Source organism: Setaria italica, chromosome I (genome assembly GCF_000263155.2).
Source record: "Setaria italica strain Yugu1 chromosome I, Setaria_italica_v2.0, whole genome shotgun sequence".
In the NCBI taxonomy this organism is placed as follows: Eukaryota; Viridiplantae; Streptophyta; class Magnoliopsida; order Poales; family Poaceae; genus Setaria; species Setaria italica.
In genome coordinates, this window is record NC_028450.1 from 40,348,780 (window position 1) to 40,370,621 (window position 21,842).

General features: G+C 47.2%; 2 protein-coding genes across 2 annotated transcripts in view; one reads left to right on the forward strand and one right to left on the reverse strand.

Moving 5' to 3' along the window:
• The first annotated feature begins 3,769 nt into the window (after positions 1-3,769).
• LOC101780187 (serine carboxypeptidase 24) lies at positions 3,770-9,679 on the forward strand. The gene is made up of 9 exons (XM_004954154.4): positions 3,770-4,589; positions 7,527-7,634; positions 7,726-7,821; positions 7,931-8,023; positions 8,148-8,233; positions 8,353-8,750; positions 8,877-8,972; positions 9,068-9,173; positions 9,268-9,679. The coding sequence occupies exons 1-9, from the start codon at positions 4,280-4,282 to the stop codon at positions 9,409-9,411; spliced, it is 1,437 nt and encodes a 478-aa protein (XP_004954211.1). The 5' UTR covers positions 3,770-4,279; the 3' UTR covers positions 9,412-9,679.
• Positions 9,680-11,490: 1,811 nt separating this feature from the next.
• The window catches only part of LOC101756960 (formin-like protein 7), a 14,676-nt gene continuing 4,324 nt past the window's right edge, over positions 11,491-21,842 (reverse strand). The window contains exons 5-28 of the mRNA XM_022828914.1: positions 21,090-21,833; positions 20,878-20,998; positions 20,711-20,782; positions 20,407-20,505; positions 20,234-20,275; positions 19,516-19,596; positions 19,349-19,399; positions 19,190-19,271; positions 18,567-18,661; positions 17,999-18,070; positions 17,810-17,926; positions 17,483-17,551; positions 17,325-17,391; positions 16,845-17,014; positions 15,048-15,380; positions 14,313-14,730; positions 14,030-14,224; positions 13,717-13,942; positions 13,460-13,586; positions 13,271-13,366; positions 13,027-13,104; positions 12,458-12,518; positions 12,151-12,338; positions 11,491-11,924 (exon numbers count right to left, since the gene is read on the reverse strand). Of these exons, the coding sequence (XP_022684649.1) occupies positions 11,793-11,924; positions 12,151-12,338; positions 12,458-12,518; positions 13,027-13,104; positions 13,271-13,366; positions 13,460-13,586; positions 13,717-13,942; positions 14,030-14,224; positions 14,313-14,730; positions 15,048-15,380; positions 16,845-17,014; positions 17,325-17,391; positions 17,483-17,551; positions 17,810-17,926; positions 17,999-18,070; positions 18,567-18,661; positions 19,190-19,271; positions 19,349-19,399; positions 19,516-19,596; positions 20,234-20,275; positions 20,407-20,505; positions 20,711-20,782; positions 20,878-20,998; positions 21,090-21,833 (3,736 nt within the window). The 3' untranslated portion in view covers positions 11,491-11,792. The remainder of the gene's footprint in view (positions 11,925-12,150; positions 12,339-12,457; positions 12,519-13,026; positions 13,105-13,270; positions 13,367-13,459; positions 13,587-13,716; positions 13,943-14,029; positions 14,225-14,312; positions 14,731-15,047; positions 15,381-16,844; positions 17,015-17,324; positions 17,392-17,482; positions 17,552-17,809; positions 17,927-17,998; positions 18,071-18,566; positions 18,662-19,189; positions 19,272-19,348; positions 19,400-19,515; positions 19,597-20,233; positions 20,276-20,406; positions 20,506-20,710; positions 20,783-20,877; positions 20,999-21,089; positions 21,834-21,842) is intronic.

Here is a 21,842-nt window from a genome sequence, read left to right on the forward strand (position 1 = left end):
GTAGTGCCCATCCAACGGGGCGCACCATGCCACGGGTCCTTGCCTCGCCGACCACGCAACAGTAGACGGAGCAGTACGTCGCTGCCTTGCCTTGCCGGCTGATGAATTGATCCCCGGCTCCCCGCCGTATCGTTCGGGGAGGAAAAGCCTCCTTTTCAGGATCCGGCGCCCGTGCACGCATGTGGATGTGCCTGCGACTGCGAGCTGCGACGGGGGATGAATGCGCATGTGTGCTGTGGGCACGCCGCGTCCAGTGCCTAGCTCTGCAGGACGTGTCCTCGCGAGCCCCTTCCATCCAGGCATTCAAATCGTAGTAACAACCAAGCGTACTTCCATCCGCGTCCCATCTAGTAGCTCCCATCCATGTGTCCTTTCTATCATGCATTCCCTGAACTCTGAAGAAACGGGCTGCTCTGGTGGTATCATGAGCCTCCACGGTGCTGAAGGCCGTGCCACACGTACCCTCCCGGCCGGACTAATAAGCAATAATGCAAGCCATCCGTCCCAGGATAGAGCTGGAAATCAGCCTCAGCGAGCCAGCAGTGACCTGTATTTTGCTGCTTCGGTGCTTTTCAGGTAGGTGCACATTCTGAATTTCTGATCTGGTATCTTTGCATTGCAATGGCAGAGTTGGTTTCCATTGTGTAGCTAGTTTTCATATCTGAAGTAAGTCTGAGCTGAACAATCTGTATGCACTACTGTTCTTCTATGAAGTGGAGAATTGGTGGATGGGCCCCATCGACGCGTGCAAATCAATTGGGTTCCCGGATCCCATGGGCCTCGTCAGTAAGACAGTGACACAAGACCGTTGACATGTGGGGCCAAGATCATGAAGAGATCAAGTTTGGACGGTCTGTGCGTCGGTAGCCGGGAACCCTTTGCAACATGAAGCTCTAGCACCACCAATGCACACCGAAAATATCACAAGAAAATCGGCATTAAATTCTTGCGCCGAACACCTGCATGCGGACCTATCCGGTCGCTACACTACTTGAAATGGAGGCCCCCTTCACTCCCCTTGACCTCGGCAAGCAGAAAAGCAGGTTTCAGCTATCCAAAAACTGAAAAAAGTTGGAGATATCTGCAGGACCCCTAGCTACTCCTCAGTCCTTTCCTATCCTCACCATCAATTCCATGCAACGACTTCAATCCAATTCAAAGATCAGCAGCTCCCATTTCAGTGCTGCACCCTCGAAGCAATGCACCCGTCCCCAGCTACTGCCTTACCATACGGCGCATCATAAAACTGTCGTGCAAAGCCTTTTCTGTAGGGTTCCATCTATCCGCCTGATGCTGCTAGCCTGGCTCATTTGTCTTGTACAAGTCTACACTCTACACTGGTGTATATTAGCCAAAGTAGCTTCAGTATAAGTGTATAACTTGCACATGCTTAGTTGTTTATGTTTTGTAGCTTGATCCCTCAGGTAATTATGTGGCTGTTGCAGGTATCCTAGGGGCCTTTTCAGTCTCGAGTGAGGCCATGAGCATGGAGAAAACGACTAGCTGTTGTACCCTGTTCGTTGATCCCAGCTGATGCTCTAGACACACAGTGAGACAGGCACACAGTGCCATGCCATTGTTCAGAGAACAAAACAAAGCATAGTTGTTCCTGTTCCTGGCTGGGAGCTGGGACAGTGTGTGAGGCACTGAGGCCGACCCCAAGGAAAGAAAGTGAAAAAAAAAAGGAGCGGGATGGATCTACCTAGGGCGGGGAGAGTACTCTACACGTTAAGAATTAAGATAGAGTTTAGAGGAGATAATGAATAGATGATGCATGTCTAGTTACCCTTGTAGCCTTGCGTTTGGACGTTGCGAATGGTCCGCGAGATAAGCGAGTACAGGCCTGCAGGGCCGCAGAGTGCAGTGGCATCTCGGACAGGAAGAAACCTCTCCCTTCTTTCGAGCCCTCCATTCCAAATTATAAATTATTTTAACTTTTTAAGAGTTAAATAATTTTATGTTTGATCGAAGATTAAAAAATTTATGGCATGAAAATATATTTAATGAAGAAACTAATGGTATCAATTTGATACCATAAATGCTATTACTCTATCGTATAAATTTAGTCAAATTTGAAATGTTTTAACTTTTAGAAAAATTAAAATAACTTATAATTCGGACGGAGAGAGTAGAAGCACCATGGATTAATCTAGCAGGCATGGCACCCCGACAAGGCTGCGTTCTGAGCAGAGCGAGTGAGAGATGCTCACAGTACAGCAGGTGAGCGAGCGAGCACTTCCACACGGGAAACTGTTAGGCCGTTAATGACAGAGCATAATGCATGCATCCTGTCTACACCTAGCATGATATATTTTAATCTACGATTTCATCACGAGACCATTCACTGACCCTCCCCACGGCAGCAGAATGCGATTAACAAACAATATCACCGCGAGCAACTCCATTGATGACGAGACGCGACGGGTGCCAGCGGCATCATTCTCATCTGCTCCTCGCGAGGAGACACACGACGGGAGATGCCGCCGAGGGGGAGAGAGAGAGATCATCACCCGGGCCGGTGTAACTTCCGGAGCTTAAGAAATTATTGGGCCCACATGGCAGCAGGGATTGGTTTTCTATCCGGTCAAATTGTCAACGTCGGACACACACACAGAGGGTTGTCGCTGAGCCGCGACGGCGACGTGGGGAAATGGTTTTTAAATCCCGCCCCGGGGCGGCGCCGTGCCGATCTTGTTGTGCTACCTGCAGCGCTGCATGCGTCAGTTGTTGCCGCCCAGCGGCACAGGCACAGCCTTTTTCTTCACACTGAGTGGCGAATGGAATCCGCTGTGTTCGTGGGTGAAATTGAATTTTGCCCAGGTATGGTGAAAGGGGATTGGAAGATTCGTAGTAGGCGAGCTGTCGCTGCTACACGGCCACGCCATCAGCCGTGTAAACTGTATCTTGCATGTGAACCTGCGTATCTTCCTCCAAGAAATTCTCTCCTGCGAGATAGGAGGGTTATATTACGTCGTTTGATTGAGCGTGACGATAGGGCAGGATGACACCATGGCATGGCTGGTATGGGCTTCACAGCACGTATAAATGTTTGTTTGATCGGGACAGCTAGCGCATAAAACAGTAGCGCTACACAATACTCCTATACTACACTAGTAATGGTAACCTTCAGCTGGTAGCTAGCCAATTGCAGGCTCCATCCAAGGCTGGCTGCATCTGGACTCTAGCAGCTGACTAGCCATTTCCTCGCTCCTTACCAAGGCAAGGCGATCCATGATCCATCTCATCTCACGTTTCCTCGCCTTGTCATCGTTGCTTGCGACGTACCACTCTGCGCTACTTTTGCTAGCTGTACCTGTACCGTACCGAGAGAGAAACAAAATGACCCTATGCATGCAGCAAGGATTCAAGGATCCTCAGCAAGACAGAAGGTAAGGTTCAGTTAGAGTTTTTTTTTGTTTACCCAAATTAAGCACGCTTACTGGCACTGTTACTCGATCTGATGTCGTCCTTTACTAGTGCTCAGTAGCGAGTGACGTGTAGTAGCAGATGCTGAGATGCCTTCTTCTTTGGGGGTAAACGATAGTAGCACACACTTTCCACAAACGGCTCCCAATAATCTGCAGGAGGAGTTGCGCAAATGCCAAGCAAATGAAGCATTTGAAGCTTCCACAGTGAGGCCATCATCAGTGAGCATCGCAGGCCACCAGGAAGATGCCCTTTGACATTTGTGCATCTTTTGTTTTGACCGAACCCAACAAGCGCGCGCCTATAATGCGGTGGCGTGAGGACGAGGGAAACCGAATGTGTGTAGCCAGAGCCCAGAGGAGAGAGGAGAGCGCTCTCTCCTCCTCTCTGCGTCTGCGTGGCATTTATGGCCTTGGTCATCTCATCCCTACGGCCCCAGCGCAGCAGCAGGCGGCTTGGCGCTCTCTTCTTCTCCGTCGTCTTCTCTCTCCCCTCCTCCTCCTCTGCCGAGAGAGCTGCTGAGCTGCCAAGGTCGGAGGACTATTAATGGCGGCGTAGCGTAGCTCACCTGCCCCCTCCGCCCCGCCCCCTCCCCCCATGCACTCCCCTCCTCCGCAGAGCCAGCGTAAATGCCCCCGCGCACCAGCTCGCCCGATCCAATGCCCCATTATTACCACGACGACCACCCACTAGCCAGTAGCCACTAGCAACAAGCCGAGCGCGCGGCGAACTCCGAGGATAAATACGGAGGCAGCAGCTCGTGTGCAGCTAGCTTCGCCTTCTTCCACGGCTACCTTGCACACCGGCGGTATAGCCACTCTTGGTCGCCGTCGTTCCTCCGTGGCACGTCTGAATGGCGACGACACGGCGGCGTGGGGCGGCGGTTGTCGTGTCGGGCGTTCTGCTGGTAGTGATCGCCAGCTGCGTGATGCTGGCTGGAGGTGCCGCCGCTGCCGGCGCCGGCGCCGGAGTGGAGGAGTGCGAGGAGAGGGCCCGCGTCGGCGACCGCGTCGAGGCGCTGCCGGGGCAGCCACCGGTGGCGTTCGCGCAGTACTCCGGGTACGTGACGGTGAACGAGGAGCGCGGCCGCGCGCTCTTCTACTGGCTCACCGAGGCCGACGGCGATGCGGCCAGCAAGCCCCTCGTGCTCTGGCTCAACGGAGGTCAGTGATCTTTGCATTGCTCGCTGTCCATATGCAAGCTATAGCACGTCTCATTTCGTCGTCACACGCTCTTGCCGTCCTTTGAACTGCAAACGTTTTCATGCATCTCGCTGCAAATGATCTTCTTTTCATGCAATCATGGTAGCTACCAGGTGACAGTAGTTTAATGTTGGTTTTCACTGATGCCTGTATGATCTTATACCATCATACTACTCCTTACTGTCCCTAGTCGGTTGACTGTTGACCAGACAGTACCTGGCACGAGTCTTTTCATGAGAGCTCTTACCTTTGCTGGCGTTTTGGAGTAGTTTAAAAAGGATCATAGGCAGCAAGGCAACTTTCCAACGCTTTTGACACAAACTTCAAAGTTCAAACTTCTTGTCACACGCCAAGCTAACGGAAAGCTCCATTCCATTCCTTTCTAGTAGAAGTAAGCACTCCTCTAACACGAACCTGATGAACGTCTAATTGCACGTGATTTGAAAACAAAACAGAAGAGAAAACAGCATCAACAATGGTAATACTTGTGTTTTGATCAGAGTTTTACGTAGCAAGTGGCCGCTGTTTAAGGCACGTACGTACGGGGTACAGGGGTGCGGCGCAGTAGTAGTAAATGGCGGGAGTAAATGTGTGAAGAGACGTGACCACTGCCTGAACAAGCATCAGCTGCTGCCTGCTGCCTACGTGCAGGCAGTGTTTTGCCCTTTTTGTTTGGCATTTTGGCATGAAAGCTTAGGGTACACTGGTGTGATGGAGAGAGGGACAAAACCTTGGATTAGGGCCAGGAAACCTTCATTTTTGGTAGTGTGATCCTTGGCAGAGCATGGATAAGCTACAGTGCTACCAGTAATAAACTATGGCACTATCATACTAATAAATTCCTGACAAGCCTAAGTACACTATTGTCTGCCTTAGTAGGTCCTATCCTATGCCAAAAGCACTGTCGAGCTTTTTCGTATTTACTATCACCAGACAGCAGCACTCGTAATGGTGTCGCTTCTGCAGTGTTTGTTTCCTGCTGTTCTACATAGATGCATGCATGTGACACCGTAGAAGTTTAACGCCTTAACCATCCATGCTATGGCATCATTGACATGAGCTATGATAACTCTGTCCCTTTTATCCTGTCTTGCCGCTAAGTAAGCTCCTAGCAGAAGATCTAATCCGGTTATGACCTAGGATTTTCTCCACAGTGAGCATTGATCTATGAGTATGATAGAGCGATCGCACGCGCGTTGACTCCAGCAGCGGACATGGCATGCATGCACGCCCCGTTGATCTCGCTGACGAACTGTTATCCCAGATTTTGGACTCTTTGACATTAATTCTCCGGCGTCCAATCTCTCCCTTTGTCCTGCATGCATATAGTCAGAGCCATAGAGGTGGTGCATGCCGAGATTGTTCTTGATGTCCCAAGCCAATGCGTGCTGCGGTCATTCTTTTATCAAGGGATAAGCTAATGATTCATGCTTCAGGCTCTTCTAATTACAAACCTCCAACCAGGGTTTTCTTGGATCCCAGTCTGATCATTTTGCCAGTAAAAAAAACACACGACTGCTGCACTGGTAGCATTATTCAAATGCCGTCTGCTAGCTGTCGACTGTGCTGGCGCGGCGTCGTCCTCGTCACCCTGCCTGGCCCGCCTGATATCAACAACAGTAGCGAAAAAATTCCCCGGATCCCACCCATGTCGCGAGCGATGATGCAGCACTCATCGCTGCGGCTCCCCAGATTCAGAGGCTCGCTCTGAATGACTGAACCTGAAGGCCGCCACCCGCAGCGGCAGCCTCTGCCTCCTGATGAATGAATGAATGAATGAATGAACCCGTCCTTTTGAGATCGGCGCAATCTTCAGCCCACTCTCTCTCAGAGTCTCAGCTCATGTGACCGCGAGCCTGCCCTGCCGTCTGCGAGCAAGGGCCCGAGGCTGCGGAAGCGAAATGATGAGGCCGTGCCATGCTGCTGCTGCTGAGACCCGAAAGCTGCGTGCATGCGGCGCAGGGCAGGGCGGCACCACCACCTTTCCCTGTAGTTTTATCGTAATCTTCCGCTGCTGCTGCTGCTGGCTGGGTCTCGCCCACACCAAAGCCGTAGCCGCTTATTCTTATTCCCTTTGCTTCGTCTCCTGTCATCATCACGCGCCGGGTAAAGCCACGGGCTAAGCACCAACGAGTGCCCTTGCCCCACGCACAGGCACAGGCCTCCGCCTGTACCCTGTGGCATCGGCATCGGCAGTGCAAGGCACAACAAGCTGGCTGCTGTGGCCTTTTCCTGGCCATGGGTCGCCTTTACACATACAAGGAAATGGGAAAACAAATGGAGTACAGTGCAACAGGAGGGACCGAGGGGAGGCGGCACGCACAGAGTCACAGGCACACAGAAATCTGGGTTCCACTGCCACCATGGATGGCTTGTTTTCTTTTGACTTGGTGGGGCATTGGGAAATGCGGCCGGGGTGGTGCAGTGCAGTGAAAGGGCAGAACGGGCGGTGCACGCTTCTGCTGCCAGTGCTGCGACCTCAACCTTTCATGGATGCTCCAATTTCTCTAGCTTTTTAATATAATATTGCTAGCAGTAGCACTATCTTGAGGGATTTGGAACTTGAACAGTGATACTACTATGCCTCTGAAGCTAGATAGATGCCTTACTTGTGTAATCGTTAAAGCTACTATCTGCTGCCTGCTCAACATCATTATGGAGGTCAACTTTGAGCCTCTGCCAGTCGTGCCATGATGCGGCGGTACTTGCTGAACAGATGACCTAATCATTTCCGATTTGATATGCCAACAGAATCTTGAATTTTTGTCTGCAAGAACGAAACATCATGGTTGTTCTCCTTGCCATCAGATCGTTCTTTGTTACATCTGCATTTCTCACTGACGATAAAAGAACACTGTGGAACAGTTTTAAGAACACCAAAGTTGATCCTTCGGGCAGGTCCTGGATGCTCTTCGGTGGCCTATGGAGCATCTGAAGAAATAGGCCCGTTCCGGATCAAACCCAACGGGACAGGCCTCTTTCTGAACAAGTACTCATGGAACAGAGGTAAGGTGACCTGACCTCAAAAGAAACTGCCAACGTCATGTGATGCATAGTCAGTGACTGATGCAAAGAACGGCAACAATTGCTGTTGCAGAAGCAAACCTTCTCTTCCTCGAATCGCCTGCCGGGGTCGGCTTCTCCTACACCAACACCACCTCGGATCTCAAGACAACAGGCGACGAGAGAACTGGTAATGCAGCGCAGATCCTTTTAACGTTTTGTTGACTGAATCTTGAAACTACCACATCACTAGCTGTTACTAAGTCTCGGTTCATGTCAATATGAATCATTCGGTGCAGCTCAAGATGCACTGCAGTTCTTGATCAGTTGGATGTCACGGTTCCCGCAGTATCGGCACCGGGATTTCTACATAGCTGGAGAAAGTTACGCTGGTAAGTCTGCCACTGGTGATTCACTGTATAACATATTCATTCAGTGTACTAATTTTTACCGCACTGAAGAAAACTAAAAAAAACTGTGACAATCTGTTCTTATTATTTCCACCCTTGGTTCCAGGCCACTACGTCCCCCAACTGGCAAGGAAGATTGTTGAGTACAACAGGGCTTCGCCATACCCCTTCATCAACCTGAAGGGAATCCTTGTGAGTGTCATGAAACATGAGCAAACCCTGAAACTCTAAATGCTACGCTTCACCTCCTGTTCTCACCCAAATGTGAATTTGCCCTGATAAAAAAGAAACTATGTTTCTCCTGTCCCCAGGTAGGCAATGCAGTCACTGACAACTACTACGACAACATTGGCACGGTCACCTACTGGTGGACGCACGCCATGATCTCCGACCGCACCTACAAGGCCATCCTCAAGTCGTGCAACTTCAGCAGCACCAACATCTCTCGCTTCTGCAACCGTGCCATGAACTACGCCATGAACCAAGAGTTCGGCGACATTGACCAGTACAGCATCTACACCCCGTCCTGCGCCGCGGCCAGGGCCAACGCCACCGTGCTCAGGTTCAAGAACACCCTCATCCGCCGGCGATCCTTCGGCTACGACCCCTGCACGGAGACCTACGCCGAGAAGTACTACAACAGGCTGGACGTGCAGAAGGCAATGCATGCAAACACAACGAGGATCCCCTACAGATGGACTGCCTGCAGGTTTCATAGCTTCTTCCCTGACATCTTTTCATTCTATTGTTAATGGTGCATTCAGCTGTTTAACAGAGACAGCGAATTTGTTTTGGATTTCTGAACATTGACGCATAAGTTTCCTAACATTGACAGTGATGTGCTGATCAAGACATGGCAAGATTCAGAGTTCTCCATGCTGCCAACTTACAAGATGCTGATGAAAACTGGAGTGAGGATATGGGTGTTCAGGTAAGCTGAAGAATCTGAAGTGAGCAAATTATACTTAAGATGCAGAAGAGAAGTTTCCAGTGAGCATAACACTTCTTCACTTGATGAAAATGCAGTGGCGATACAGATTCAGTTGTCCCGGTTACCGCTACAAGGTTTGCAATCAGCCATCTTGGTCTGAAGATCAAGATCCGCTGGTACCCATGGTACTCGGCTGGACAGGTATACTGAATTTTCTAGTGATGTTTGGCACTTGCAGTTCAAGCAATCATCTTGCTCGTACTAACATCTTTGTGGCGCATCTGTGTCTGTGCAGGTAGGAGGATGGTCAGAAGTGTACGAAGGGCTCACTTTCGCTTCGGTGAGGGGTGCAGGGCACGAGGTGCCGCTGTTTCAGCCCAGGAGGGCGTTCAGGATGTTCCAGTCGTTCTTGGCTGGGGAGCCATTGCCCAAATCCTGAAGGTTCATACAAAAACTGTTGTGTACCTGATGTCTAGCTACAGTCTGAACAAAATGTAAAAGATGGATGAGAAGGTGGTGGGAGAGTGTTTGCAGGTAGAAAATAATTAGTAGTTGATAGGCGTGAAGTTCATAGCTGAGTTGTAATTGATTGGGGTTGGGAAAGGGATGAGGGGATAATAAGGATGGTCATGCCATGGAAACCATGAGCATTGTGATGATGAGCAAATAAATTTCAAGAATCTCACCCTCGATGTGTTTCATCACTACATATTTTTCAAGATAAGTTGTTTGTTACATCCCATTCTAAGCACAGAAAACACATTAAGTAAATTGCTCAACATGACCACACCGTCATCACTTATCAGTAACTTTATTTTGAGTGAAAATGGGCAATTGGTTCGCTGATCATACAGGACAGGCCAGCATGCAAAGCATGGCAACTAATCTATAGGAGTCCCGGTTTCTGTCACACCTGCTCTGTGACTTCCATGAAAGCGAATTTAACATCTTCAGGAGACTAGACAAGAATCAGACATTAAACCCCTCAGCACGGAGGCATCGCTTGTGAGCTTCGATCCATTTCGTGCAAGCAGATTCCCCATGCTCAACGATGCACTCATCCCTCAGCCTCTTGGTATCAGGGCACGCGCAGCAGATCTTCTTTTTTGGCTTCGAGTCAGTAGCAGTTGCTGCAGGAGCTGACCCTTCATTCATAGCTGGGATTTCAGGTGACGGCACAGCCACAGGCAGTGGGACTTCAGTGCTACCCATTTCCAGCAGCAGTGCTTCAGGTATTTTTTTTTTTATCTGCAAAATGGTGGCAAAAGGAAACATCATTCTGTGCATGCCATCACCAGGGTCATATTTCCACAATCTTGTCTCTTGGAGTCGCGAGTCTACAGAAAGAGCAGCAGAGATGTGGCAAGAAATGGCTCATATATCTGAATCAATGATGGCATGAGGACTGCTAGTTGAACTCTGCCTTTACATGATGGTGAGTTGAATCAACTGCTGCTGAGTAGAATTCAACAGTAATATCCTGTTCTCCAAGATTGGAGACCATTCAGATTTTACATAACCTTTTTTGATCAATTCCCATTTCTACCCTATTCAGTGGAAGATGCAGATGGAAGTCGGAACTATTCACCAAATTCAGGCAGTCCGAACATTTATTTACCAAACAAGCTAAGCAATCGAGCCCCTGTAGTACAACTAGATCTATCAAGTTCATAGAACCCATACGCCCTCCCTCCAATAGAGCATTATTATTGCAAAGCATTCAGGCACCTTCAACTTCTCTTGCATCAACACAAAACCACGAAAATAAGCAGACACAGCAAGATGGATCCTACTATCCCAGGCATCTCGGAACTCAAGAAGTCAAGAGGGAGCGGCGAGAAGAGAGAGAAAGGGGACGCTTGCCTGGAGGAAACCTGCCGGCGTGCGGTGCTGTGCGCCTGGTGGCGGCCCTGGGGCAACTGCGGCTGCGATGGCTCCGTGTCGTGCCGCGCCTTTCCTTCTGTTTGCGGCGCGGCGGCCGTGCGCGTTGCTTCTCCTCCACCCACATTCTTGTGGCACAAGTAAGAAACGCCGAAAGGCCGTTCCGGCTTATAGCCCATAAAGAACCGGCCCACGATGGATGCTTCTATTATCTCCTTATTCGGCCCACGAGGGTCGGCAGATCCCCTATCATCATCAAAATAAAAAAAGGAAAAAGAGCAGAAGAACACACACACACACACACACACACGAGGGAAAACGTTGCGCGCCGCACGGGCGGCCGCGTGTCACCGGCGAGCGACTTGCCTTGGCCGTCGGCCCGTCACGCTCACACAGTTGTATACTTGTATGGTCTCCCGAGTGGGAGGAGAAGCACGAGACGCATCAACTACTCTACATGCCAATCTCGCACACCCTGAGAATGACGTCGCACGGATACAATAGAGTACCCTCTTGGAGGCGGACGCAAAGCGAGAGGCAAGGCAACCACATCTCCGGAGAATCACAAGCAGATGATGGCGCAGGAGTCCCAATGCAATTTTCTTTGGCAGTTTGGCGTGCGCCATGGGCACAGACAAAAGGAATAAACGTTATTTCATTCGACGGAGATCGTTACACGGAAGCAGCAGCGCGCTACTTTCATGGAAAGGACCCAGCACACTCCGTCACTGATGACACAACAGGAGTTCCAATTCCAACCCTTATGCTTATTCTATCACAGTATCACACACACCCCACTTGGTATACCAAAAGCGCCGTCCGCTTTGCTGGGAGTTTGCAAGTGGCAACTATAAAATGGTAGCAACAACAAAAGAAAAACCATGGTAGTCCTGCATTCCCGGGTCCCGCTTGGAAAAGGAAAAGCGTATGTGTTTGTGTTCAGGAAGAGGAGTTCTTGAGGACCCACTCCACCAATGTGGAGACTCCGAAACCGGTGGCAGCACGCTTCTTGTCATTCCACACTGGCCCCGCCATGTCGATGTGCATCCACTGGACTTTCTCGTCAACAAACTGCAAGAAATGAGGGCACCAACACGCCATTAGTGAACTGCTTTAAAAAAATCCTCAGCAAACGGTCGTTAACGCAATGAATTTTCTCGTGAATGAATGGTTCAGCCAAGCAGACAAGGAGGATCACACATCACTCTTATGATACAAAAAGTACTGCTGGTTAGTTATTGCTAAAATTTCATTCAGGTGGCGAGGCCAAAAGCAAGCATGATGAAGACATATGTACCTGCTTCAGGAACAAAGCAGCAGTAATAGAACCACCCTGCCTACCGCCAGTGTTGACCATATCAGCAACACCAGACTTCATGGACTCCCAGTAGCTCTCTTCCAGTGGAAGTCTCCAAAACTTCTCGCCTGATACCTCAGAAGCAGCGGTAACCTCCTTGGCAAGCTCATCACTTGGTGTGAAAATCCCTGAAGAAAATATGTCCTTTAGTATGCAAAAACAAACTAGCCTGATGTTCCATGTTCAAAGCACCGTGAGTGGAACAGGGGTGCAGGTGAGACTGGGAGGGGATTTCTGTTGAGCTTACCAGCAATGTTAGGCCCAAGTGCAACAACACAAGCACCAGTTAGTGTTGCCAGATCAACAATCTGCAAATGATGATTACAGATGAGTCAACAAACACAACACCAGCATTATATTGCCTCCTTGCATAGCCTTCCAAAAGGCAAAGTATCTAAAAGTTTTAAAAAGACTAATAAAGCTAAACTGAATTTCAAATAACCAATGCACAGCAAAATTTCTGTAATTCTGCACTTTAGCATGTTGTCATTATAAACTGACAGGCGCAACTGACATTAAAATAAACATTTCCTTTTAGTGCATATGTTTTCTTCCCTAATGGAATAGATGAATTGGTGGTACCCCCCCCCCCCCCCCAACAACCCAGGTTTGGATTTTGGATCCTTTTCAGGCATGAATTTGGTTGCCTCTTTCTTCATTCTACAATGCCAACTAGTTCCTTAGGTTGGTCATTTTTTTTGTCTTGACGGAACAGAGCTAATGTCATTTGTGAATCTAAAGTGAGGAATTCAGGTTAATGAGTAGGAATAACCATGACGACAACATGTACCAAAAAAACAGATGATGTTTCATTACCTTCTCAACACCTTGGTTGCAAGCATAGACCAATGCGTCAGCAAGGGTAAGCCTTCCCTCTGCATCAGTATTATTTACCTGAAGAAAGGCATTTACAAAGGAACAGTTTAATAAAGGCCAGACAACATTAACCATAAGAACTATGATCCGATGACCTGCTTGGACTACATTTCAAACAATCAGGAAAATCATCCAACGGATCATGAAGATTCTGGCCTGTTGTAATGTGTTGGAAGAAACATACCTCAATTGTCTTCCCGTTAGAAGCAGTCACAATGTCACCAGGTCTCATGCCTGTGCCGCTAATCATATTTTCACAGGCAGCAACTATAAAGTGAACCTGCGACAGGAGAAATATCATTGGAATTTAGCAAATGCAGAAAAATGGGTGAAACCTAGATACCACTCATATTAGTATCTGCAACTGAAGTACCTCTACTCCAGGAGGTTTGATTTGGCCCAACGCTTTAGCTGCACCAAACACAGCAGCAGAGCCCCCCATGTCAAATTTCATCAGTTCAATGCTGCAGCCTGGCCCAGTCTTAATGTTGTAGCCACCACTGGATTCATAGGTGAATCAAGTATAAGAGCAAGGACAAATTATTAAGAAAAAGCAACACCTTCATGTCTACTTCTAATCATATCTTTCCTTTTTATTAACACATGAAATATGTTGAAAGTATGACTAACCTGTCAAAAGTTAGACCCTTCCCAACAATAGCCAGCTTTCTCTTGACGTTCCCATCAGTGGGTTTGTAGCACAAGTGGATGAAGTGAGGGGGGTTAGCAGAGGCGGCAGCAACCGCCAAGTAGGATCCCATCTTCAACTCTTTGCATTTCTCCTCGTCTAATATTGTGGCAGTGAACACATCACTGTACGTGGAAGCGATCTTTGATGCCTCTTCCGCAAGCACAGCTGGAAGGACAGAGGATGATTGCTATAAGTAAATACTGACAAGAGATATATGCAAACCGATCAAAGTTCACTCAGAAAACTACTGACCAGGGGTAAGGACATTGGCGGGAGAGTTCACGAGCTCTCTACCGAATATCACGCCCGACGAAAGATCATTAGCATATTTAAGTTTCTGATCCACCTCCGGACCAGAACCCAGTCCAATAATATCAACCTGTTTCAGGTGCACCTTTTTTGACTCAGACTTGTATCTGCTGTCCTCATACGACCCGAGCACAGTTCCTGCGGCAGAAAATTCAGCATCAATGTAATGCACTCGGTAACCATCATATCAGAAAAGGAAAAGAACATGTGCAGGAGCATCAAATACCAGAAGCAATTGCTGCAGCGGCAGTCAGCTTGAACTCTTCCTGGATCCCACTGGGAGAGGCAAAAACAATAGCAGCGCTGCTAGCTTGAGCAGCCTTGGCAACTGATGCGACAGACTCGCCAAGGCCCCGGCAAGCAGCGGCGGTGGACGGGGCGTTCTGGCCAAGACCAATCAGGCCCACCCTCTTGAAACCCTGCCCTGCGACGCGGAGAACCACCGATTGCCCGGCTTTCCCCGTGAAATCTTCCTCCGCCGCCGCCTCCGACAGGAGACCGCCGAGCTGGCTGTCCAGCTTCTTCAAGACGGCATTCTCGAATTTGGAGTCGGAATCCTTGGACAGATCCTTCTCTGTGACAGCGACGGCGAGAATATCGCCCTTCCACTCGGAGAATTCAAAGTCTTTAGCGGAAAAGGTGATCTGGAAGAACAAGAGGAGCGCACAAGTTGAAGCTCACTGCAGGAGAAAAGAAGGGACTTCCAACGGATCAAATCGGTAAATCTTAACGAAGATGCTGTATTGGTTAGGAAAAACGCTAATTTTGATCTCGATGTAGCACTTGTTTTAGCGTCTGAACAGTAAGTCATGATCACGACCTAAGACAGTAGCAGCTTTTTTCTTTCTGCGGATGGATGCTGGCTAGTGATAGAGCAAACGAATCCACGGCGATTCGAAGCAGTAGATAGAAATCTCAGAGTCACAGACAGCCGCCCCCACGCGATTACACACACGCGCACCTGAGGCGGCTCGACGGCGTTGGGCTTGGTGAGTCCGAGCGCTGGTCCGGCGGCCGCGGCCGCTGCGGCGGTGTGCCCCATCCGAGCGCGGTGGCCGAGCGGTTGGCGAGCGAGAGGCGCGAGGGGGCGGCTCGACGACGAGAGTGCCGCTGGCGCCGCGCGCGAGAGGCTGAGGCGCCGCAGCAGGCGCGGCGAGCGTCGGAGGAGCCGGGACGCGAGGACGGCGGCGGCGGCGGAGGTGGATGCGGCGGTGGCCATGGGAGCAGGCGGAGGCGGAGGTATATATCGTCCGCGGTTGCGTCCCCAGCCGTCCGATCTGGAGTCCCCTTCTATGCGTCAGCCACTCCGGATACGGTACGGCTGCCACTCCGAGGTTCCACCCGTGTTGTGTGGTTTGTTTCTCTGAGTGGTGGGACCGCAGAGAAACCGGTCCACATGTCAGTACCGGATACATTGCCTGCGAGCTGTGTTGTCAGTGCCCCAGGAGGAGGGGAAAGGCCTTTTTCTGGGGCGTCGGGGTGGGAGGCGTGTGCTCGTCGGAGCATAGCGTGCACCTCGAGGACTCCGGCTAAGAAAAGCGGATCAGGTTTTTAATGGATTTGTTTTACGGAAAAGCGCGAGATTGCTTGCCATGTGGGGCCTCGAGCATTTTGCCGTGACGAGCTGGAAGCGATCGAGACGCCAACTACTGCTCCGTCATCCTCATTAGGGCGGCGGCGGCCTGGAGTGCCGGCGCCGGCGGCGCACTATACTTAACCCCTCCGTTTACCAAATGTAAGGTACTCCCAGGTCAAAACGTCTCTAGTTTAACTAAATTTATAAAAATAAAATATTAACATTTATGATATCAAATAATTTATGTTAGATTCTTCATTAAATATATTTTCATAGTATATCTATTCGGTGCCATAAATTTTGTAATCTTCTCTATAATTTTAGTCAAATATAAAATGGTTTGAGTCTCCAAGAAAATTGGATTGATCTACAATTTAAACGGAGAGAGTACGCCGCCACAGTTAGACCAATAGAATGGACCGCACGGCTTGCATACCACACCTCGTTCTACGAATCCGATCATCCATCGTAATGCCTTGGCCGTGTTGAATGACAGGTTCGCATCATCTTCCTATCAGGTATTCAGGTTTCGACAAGAATGATTGGGTTCAAAAATAGGCAAATAGCCTCCTGGCGACTCCAGGCAGATGATTGAGCGTGTTGGCATAGCTTATACAGGGTCTCTGGATCCAGTGATCGTTTTACAATGTTGGGTCGTTCTGTACATAAGCATCAGTAAGTACATGGAGAAATGTACACATTTTACATGTATGGACACATGATTAACTATTTATCGTAAAACAGGGGATTTCCCCAAGGTAACCACTAGCCGGGAAAGTGCACCTCTCCCTTCGTAGTAAACTAAACGTGTTCGCTGTTGCAGGGCCTTTCTTTACAGTGGCAACAGATCTGGAACTCCTAAGTACAAAGAACCAGTAGTACACTTGCAGATTATCTGCTTATTCAGTGAACTCTCATATCAGTACTACACAGCATTACTCCCACCTATCTCCCTGAAAGGAAAAACTGTAAGAGCTAGTGTCAGCACAAACAAATTTTGAGGGATTGTGCTGCTGTCATGTTGATTATAATGATGAAATGTCAGTCGCCCCGTTCCTGTAGCTGCTTACCTTGTCATACTAGCTGAAGGAGTGCTACAAAACTTTCTGCCACAGGTCTTAGGTGTTTTAGCGGCAGGGAATTAGTGAAATGCATGCTATCCAGATGCGACACAGTGAGTCACCGGTCTGGAACTCCAGGCTTCGGCGACTCCCCCTTCTTGTGAGCACCAAGTTTGGCCTTCTCTTTTTCTGCTTCCGCTTGGGCTCTTTTCTTTTCCAGCTCCATCTGTTTCACGTTCTCAGCATGGGCACGCTCAAACGTTTTCACGAAGCTTAGCAATGTTGAGACAACTGAAAACAAAAAAGCAAGTAATCAGAACTGTTTAGAAATTTCGGTGCACTCCGATCTGTAAAATGATCAAAGGTGTTTACTAAGGGCAAAGCTGCAAGAAGTAGATGGTTTCAGTTTCATGTCAAAATCACTAGGGAACAAGGACTCTTCAAAAACATTTCGATTGGATTTTAATATCCAAGATGACTTTTTTTTCCTTTTAAACATGTCTCCCACAACCATAAACATCCATCTAGCTTTTTGTGGGCCATTAAGCTTAGCTTTGCACACTAGCAGGATAACTAAGCCTTTCAGCTCAAAATAAAATACCTTGCTCGAAAGGACATCGCACAGGATCTTCACCGAAATAATGTGCTAGAGAATCAGCACTTTTGCCCTGCAAGTAAAATAACAAAATTTAGCACAAAACGTGCGCTGCAAGCAGAAGGCAGGCATCAGGGTATCGACACTGTCGAATCTTGACGTACCGCGGTGCTGTAAAGCAAAGCTAATGACCTTCCTTCAGCTTGGGCATCAGCAAGGAATTCCTTCAATTTCTGAAATAAAAAGAAGAAAATCTTCTGAGGGTTGCAATAAATATGCTAACAGTGTGGCAATGGTATCTTCACCTTTTCGGCATTAGTCTAATGTGCCCACTAGAGATACAAATGAAAGAACAAGGAACAGGACCCCAAGAAATAGCTAGGGATAAACTGTCTTTGGTGTGCCTTTCTTCCACAACCAAGTCACAACTCACAATATCTATCACTATGTACTCTAATTGCATTTTTTACAGTAAAATACTGGAAACAAACCCTGTAAAATATCTCTGTCTCTGGAGGATCCTTTTCAGATGTCGCTAGTTCCTGCTCGACTTTTTCCAATCCTTTAGTTATTGCTTGCATTTCTTCTGCCAGCTCCTTTAGTTGTATCTGTTTTTACTTCAGCTGTAAGTGCTAAGATTAAAATCACCATGGAGCAATCTAGCATCAATTCAAAGCTACCTTTGAGGCAGGTTCTAAATGTGCAAGATCCGTGTTGAAGTCAAGAACTTCAGGAAGCTTGTCCGAAAGAACCTGTAAAAACAATAAACTTTGAGAAAGAGTTCATCAACATAAAATGCAAACGTGCCTACACAGATTGGTACAAAAATACAATTTGTAGCGAAACTCAATGATAATACAATGGAAGTAAGCAAACTAGTCCAAAGTGACACACATTAATTGATGACAACGTTTTTTATTGGAAGGAGCCAGCAGCAGGTAGAACTCATTGTTGTTGAGGTGTTTTTTTACTGATTATTGGAAGCTACTGCTGTAAAGAACAGCATAAGAAAAAAAAATCCTGAGGACAGATCAACTCTTCAGCATACTAATGAATCAAGTGGATCAAGGTACTGCTTCTGAATGGAAGAACATTAACTGTAACTATAATACTAGATTTTGTAGTTCTTCAATATGATCTATCACCATGATGCCACAAAGTGATGGCGCTATGTCAGCAATATGCTTAGCGATAACCTTGTTAGACTAAATCTCTTAAGTGAGGGAGGGGGGAGGGAGGGAGTCACACCTTGCATAGATAATGCATGAGAGTCATCCTATTATTACGTGCCCGTATATCACTGAGCTTAAGAAGACTATCCAATCTAAATCCAACAGCTGCACCTGAAAAATGATAGAGCCAACATTCTGCTATCAATTTTTCATAAGGTTGAGTCCTGTTTTACAAGTAAATTAGCATACCCATGGTTTAAGGCTGTTGTTGATTATCTAGTTAGTTTTGGCATACAACTAAAAAGTATTGCCCAAAGGAAATAACAGAAGTATCAATTGGAAAGTTTTTATGAGTGATATTTCTTGATTGCATTCCAAGTTGATTAAAGCATTAGCAAAAGAGGCGAGACTCAAAAAGAACTTGAACGTAATACTTGTAGCAAAATCAGACATGCTATGGATGGAATATTGTAATTTCAGTTGTAAAAGTCTTGTTCCAGCTCTTAACCCCTGGCTATCTTTTTAATTCCAAATTTGCTTTAGTCAATGTATTTTTCTATATAAAAGCATAATCCCACTATGTATGAAAAATGAATAAGAAAACTGATAATGTGATACACCTAGCATTGTGTTCCTGCATGTTAGTTATTATTTATTTGTATGTTGAATACTGATATTGCAGTTAGCTCGCAGACTCACCCCTAGCAGTTCCTTGGTTTAATGCATTCCCCAAAGAAAGAATCGTTTGCATCACTCGCTTAAGCTTGACAGAGCTCCTAACCTGGTCATACAACATTATACATGAACATTCATTGCATATCAGAGAATAAGAGTGGATATTACTTGACTACAGCATACCTCTTCAGCAACAGAATTGATGGTACTCAAACTATTTTTTAGGTCTGCAACCTGAAAGAACATAAAGAACGATGCAGGGATAGTTTAATGTTCAATATTTCTTACAAGAACAAAAACACAACTCCATGAGGTGAAAGTATTTCACAAGGATGCAATGCTCTTCTGACCTGTGTAACAAACTTTATCTTAAATGATAAGATTCTCAGTTTTGATTCCACCCTAGGTACTTTCATCATTTCCATGAAGAACTACAGGCACAAAAGAATGAAGTTAGTGCTTCAGGGATTAACAGTACATTTATGGCGCATGGAACGGATTGACGAATACAGACCATATAATTATATAAAATACGTCCAGAGGTAAAGTAGCTATACATGAAAATGCAAAGAGATTGTAGAACATGATCATCTCACCATGCCAACTCACAAGAAACAGACAAACATTAGACATGAGTATTTAAGTTGTGCCCATGTCCATCGTACTTTTTTGCGGTGCATGGTGCAAGTGCAAGCTTCCTGGTTATGCTCAATGTAAACCAATCCTAAACCTAGATACTTGGAATTCTCTTAATCTTCTGGGTGGAATTTCCAGGACAACCCTAATAACTCTTTAGTCATCATCTACCACCCTCCACTCTGAAGTTTTCCATGCTTTTTTTAGGCTGAAATTTCTCAATTTGTGACTTTCTTTGTGTGTGTGATTTGATCCAAAGTGCCAGCATTTAAAAACAGAGGAAGTAGTTCGACCTCCCATTAATGTCTCACGTAAGAAACAACCTATTTTCCTATCCCTTATTGATGATATATGCACTTTTTTTCAACTGTTTGCCAAACATAATTCATCACCTAAGGAGAATATAATAGCACAAGGAAAATAAAAGATGACCTGTTCACAGTTCCCTAGGTTCTCCTTTTTGCCTGTATAACCCTGAAAAGTTGAAATATTCACCCTTCAATATATATAGGAAACTGACGAAACAAAGCTAGTGTACCAAAAATACAAATCATGAGCGGCCTAATGATATTTCAAAGAGGAAAATGGTGGGTAGAAAAATGTACCTTGAGTAGTTCCATTTCTTCCTTAGTTGGACAGAACTTTATTAGGTAATCTACTTGATCACCATCAACTATGGAATCATCAAGAGCAAGCACTGAACCCTGAAAAAAACAAGACGTTAACATCCACATAATCACTACAATTGGCAAATATTGTTTTTGAGGATACATGTGACTAGTTTATTAAGATATACCCCTAAAGATCAGGTTTGTCAAATTACTTATTCTTAACGTCTCAAGAATAACCCTACAAAGATATTGGTACCTTCAGATAATATCACTTCAACTAAAGTAAAATTTTAGTTACCATTAGATCAGGCAGTGGCATCTTAATGTTCCTCAGCATAATTTCACAATTTTTTGAGCGCTGAAGGTCAATCTGCACAAGAGAAGTGTAATGTTATTTCCTTTACACTTTTGCTGTCATTTCACTACTATGAGAATGGTTGCACAAATGGGTATAGATAAAAGTACCAGAAGAACTTTTTCTTGTTTTGTTGCAACAGAAGGGTGTTGTCGTTGTCGTTTTGCCTCCATATTCGGCATCATTACAGAGAAAAGACTTTCAAGCTCAGAAATATCAATCTCCGGAGCCCTGATAAAGATACACATGTACTAGTACGTTAATGTACCCCCACAAAACTCATTCAACTACAAAAAAGTTCCATCAGAAAACGTTTTCAAACCTAGATGCTTCATCAGACTTCTGTGTTTCAGCCCATAAACTTCCCTGTGTCGCTCTTGACACTTTCACCCAGTGCAATGGCTTCAGCGGAGTTCTCTTAGATGGCTGGTTGGCACGTAAACTTCTAGGACTTTTGGAGCGGGCTGTGCTACGGTCCTTTGCACCAAACGAAAATGCTGGAGGTGGGGGAGGGTTAGAACTGACAACACTTCCCTTGCTAGGTAAAGAATTTGACGAAACCTTAGGGTGGGGGCCTGGTGGAGGTGGTGGTGGTCTGATTGTTGATGACTTCTGTGAAGCATTGTTGGCCACAGCTAGCTTAGGAGGAGGTAATGGGGGTGCAGGTGGCCCTGGTGGTGCAGAAGTAACATGGGATGGCAATGGTGGGGGAGGCGGAGGTGGATGAGTGGCTGCCACATCATTTCTTTTACTTATGGATGGAAAACTTTGTGAAGGAGGAGGTGGTGGAGGTGGAACAGGCGGTGTTTGAGAAGGAGGTGGTGGTGCAGGTGGAACATGCGGTGCTCGAGACGGAGGAGGAGGTGGAGGTGGAACAGACGGTGTTCGAGATGGAGGAGGTGGTGGAGGTGGAGCAGGCGGTGTTTGAGAAGGAGGTGGTGGTGGAGGTGGAGCAGGCGGTGTTGAGAAGGAGGTGGTGGTGGAGGTGGGACATGCGGTGCTCCAGACAGAGGAGGAGGTGGAGGTGGAACAGGCGGTGTTCGAGATGGAGGGGGTGGGGGTGGAACTGGCGGTG